Source organism: Pelophylax lessonae, assembly GCF_965119305.1.
Source record: "Pelophylax lessonae genome assembly, chromosome: 5".
Taxonomy (NCBI): Eukaryota; Metazoa; Chordata; class Amphibia; order Anura; family Ranidae; genus Pelophylax; species Pelophylax lessonae.
Window position 1 is genome coordinate 47,323,015 of NC_138772.1, and position 3,506 is coordinate 47,326,520.

The 3,506-nt window shown below is 38.8% G+C and overlaps 1 protein-coding gene across 1 annotated transcript; it reads left to right on the top strand.

The window, feature by feature from the left end:
• Positions 1-393: 393 nt before the first annotated feature.
• On the top strand, positions 394-877 carry LOC309556646 (ubiquitin-ribosomal protein eL40 fusion protein-like). Its single transcript, XM_082259093.1, has one exon. It carries the CDS (start codon positions 440-442, stop codon positions 824-826), a length of 387 nt encoding a protein of 128 aa, XP_082115219.1. The 5' UTR covers positions 394-439; the 3' UTR covers positions 827-877.
• The last annotated feature ends 2,629 nt before the right edge of the window (positions 878-3,506 follow it).

Consider the following 3,506-nt stretch of genomic DNA (forward strand, 5'->3'; position numbering starts at 1 on the left):
CCCTATAATGCCACACTGTTGATCCGCAATACTGTACATTGCATATGGTTGTATTTCATTCATAACAGCTGTGATATCTATAGTGATGCTGTGATTGGCACACAGCTATCACATGGTATCTGTGCCAATCACAGCAACCTGTACCATGTGATAGCTGTGGGCCAATCACAGCATCACTAGAGTAAGCACAACCTTTATGAATGAAATCAATTCATGACAGTTCAAAGGATTACTGTTACAGAGATAATCACTGTAGCAGCAATCAAAGTGAAAAAAAAAATCCTTGATCACCCCCAGAGTAGTACAGTGTCACAACTACTCCGATGAAAGTGCGTAAAACAAAATAGTAAAAAAATAAAAAATATAAATAAAAAAATAAATATATGGCTTTTTCCTCTTTTACTCCGGCTGCCGTGCGGGAAAGCAAGAAGGCGCCAACATGCAGATCTTTGTGAAAACCCTTACGGGGAAAACGATCACACTAGAAGTTGAGCCCAGTGACACTATTGAATATGTTAAGGCTAAAATCCAGGACAAAGAAGGTATTCCTCCTGACCAGCAGCGTCTGATCTTTGCTGGCAAACAGCTTGAAGATGGACGCACTCTGTCAGACTACAATATCCAGAAGGAGTCCACCTTGCATTTGGTGTTGCGTCTTCGTGGTGGTATCATTGAGCCTTCCCTCAGGCAACTTGCCCAGAAGTACAACTGTGACAAAATGATTTGCCGCAAATGCTATGCTAGGCTCCATCCTCGTGCTGTAAACTGTCGCAAGAAGAAGTGTGGACACACAAACAACCTGCGTCCCAAGAAGAAGCTCAAATAAACAATTAATCAACTACTTGGTTTTTGAGAAATAAAAATATTAAATAAGTTTGACAGACAAAAAAAAAATAAATAAATAAATATATGGTTAAAACAAATGAATACAAAAATGATTTAATGTATTAGTTTTTTACCATACTGTCAGCAGTCAGTATCTCTGATTGATCACTGCCACACCAGTCATATGATGACACTGTACTGCACTGGTGACAGTATGTATAAAAAAAAAAAAACTGAAAAAAAATTAGAAATCTGGAATAATTTTTTTTACATTTATTCATTTTCCAAAAAATTGTGACAAAAAATTTACAACTTCAAAAAACTAGCCATGCCTCTTACGAAATACCTTGGACTGTCTACTTTCCAAAAAAGGGTTATTTTGGGGGTTATTGTACTGTCCTGACATTTTAGGGCCTCAAGAAATTATATAGGCCGTCAGTACATTAGAACTGAACAATTTTCAAATATACAGTCAGGTCCATAAATATTGGGACATTAACACAATTCTAATCTTTTTGGCTCTATACACCACCACAATGGATCTCAAATGAAACAAACAAGATGTGCGTTAACTGCAGACTTTCAGCTTTAATTCGAGGGTATTTACATCCAAATCAGGTGAACGGTGTAGGAATTACAACAGTTTGTATATGTGCCTCCCACTTTTTAAGGGAACAAAAGTAATGGGACAATTGGCTGCTCAGCTGTTCCATGGCCAGGTGTGTGTTATTCCCTCATTATCCCATTTACAAGGAGCAGATAAAAGGTCCAGAGTTCATTTCAAGTGTGCTATGTGCATTTGGAATCTGTTGCTGTCAACTCTCGATATGAGATCTAAAGAGCTGTCACTATCAGTGAAGCAAGCCATCATTAGGCTGCAAAAACAAAACAAACCCATCAGAGAGATAGCAAAAACATTAGGTGTGGCCAAATCAACTCTTTGGAACATCCTTAAAAGGAAAGAAAGCACCGGTGAGCTCAGCAACACCAAAAGACCCGGAAGACCACGGAAAACAACTGTGGTGGATGACCGAAGAATTCTTTCCCTGGTGAAGAAAACACCCTTCACAACAGTTGGCCAGATCAAGAACACTCTCCAGGAGGTAGGTGTATGTGTGTCAAAGTCAACAATCAAGAGAAGACTTCACCAGAGTGAATACAGAGGGTTCACCACAAGATGTAAACCATTGGTGAGCCTCAAAAACAGGAAGGCCAGATTAGAGTTTGCCAAACAACATCTAAAAAAGCCTTCACAGTTCTGGAACAACATCCTATGGACAGATGAGACCAAGATCAACTTGTACCAGAGTGACGGGAAGAGAAGAGTATGGAGAAGGAAAGGAACTGCTCATGATCCAAAGCATACCACCTCATCAGTGAAGCATGGTGGTGGTAGTGTCATGGTGTGGGCATGTATGGCTGCCAATGGAACTGGTTCTCTTGTATTTATTGATGATGTGACTGCTGACAAAATCAGCAGGATGAATTCTGAAGTGTTTCGGGCAATATTATCTGCTCATATTCAGCCAAATGCTTCAGAACTCATTGGACGGCGCTTCACAGTGCAGATGGACAATGACCCGAAGCATACTGCGAAAGCAACCAAAGAGTTTTTTAAGGGAAAGAAGTGGAATGTTATGCAATGGCCAAGTCAATCACCTGACCTGAATCCGATTGAGCATGCATTTCACTTGCTGAAGACAAAACTGAAGGGAAAATGCCCCAAGAACAAGCAGTAACTGAAGACAGTTGCAGTAGAGGCCTGGCAGAGCATCACCAGGGATGAAACCCAGCGTCTGGTGATGTCTATGTGTTCCAGACTTCAGGCTGTAATTGACTGCAAAGGATTTGCAACCAAGTATTAAAAAGTGAAAGTTTGATTTATGATTGTTAATCTGTCCCATTACTTTTGGTCTCTTAAAAAATGGGAGGCACATATACAAACTGTTGTAATTCCTACACTGTTCTCCTGATTTGGATGTAAATACCCGCAAATTAAAGCTGAAATTCTGCAGTTAAAGCACATCTTGTTTGTTTCATTTCAAATCCATTGTGGTGGTGTATAGAGCCAAAAAGATTACAATTGTGTCGATGTACCAATATTTATGGACCTGACTGTATATACCATAGTTTGTAGATTCTATAGCTTTTCTGCGGACTGAATAATATACACTGATTTTGTCTTTTTTTTCCAAAGAAATGTAACAGAATACATTTTGGCCTAAATGTATGAAGAAAGATTTTTTATTTGCAAAATGTTATAACAGAAAGTAAGAAAAACGTATTTTTTTCTAAAAAAAACTTTTTCGGTATTTTTATGAAGAACAAAAGAAAAAACCCAGGGGTGATTAAATACCACCAAAAGAAAGACCCTGCAATTGTCGGTTTAAGTAGCACGGTGCTGAATAGCAAAACATGCCCTGGTCATGTAGGGGGTAAAACCTTCAAGAGGTCAAGTGGTTATGTGACAAGACAAGAATTTCCAGAATATACTAACATTTGTACTGGAGTATTTCTTTGTGACACTTGCACATAGATTTTACAATGTTCAGTATTCAACACCTCCAGGCACAGACTTAAAGCAATTCTAAAGATTTAAAAAAAATTAAAATAACAAACATGTCGTACTTATCCGCTCTGTGTAGTGGGTTTCCACAGAGCAGCCCCAATCCTCTTGTTTT

Excerpts from the sequence above, each read along its gene's own strand:
- LOC309556646 (XM_082259093.1), top strand. The coding sequence starts at position 440 with ATGCAGATCTTTGTGAAAACCCTTACGGGGAAAACGATCACACTAGAA.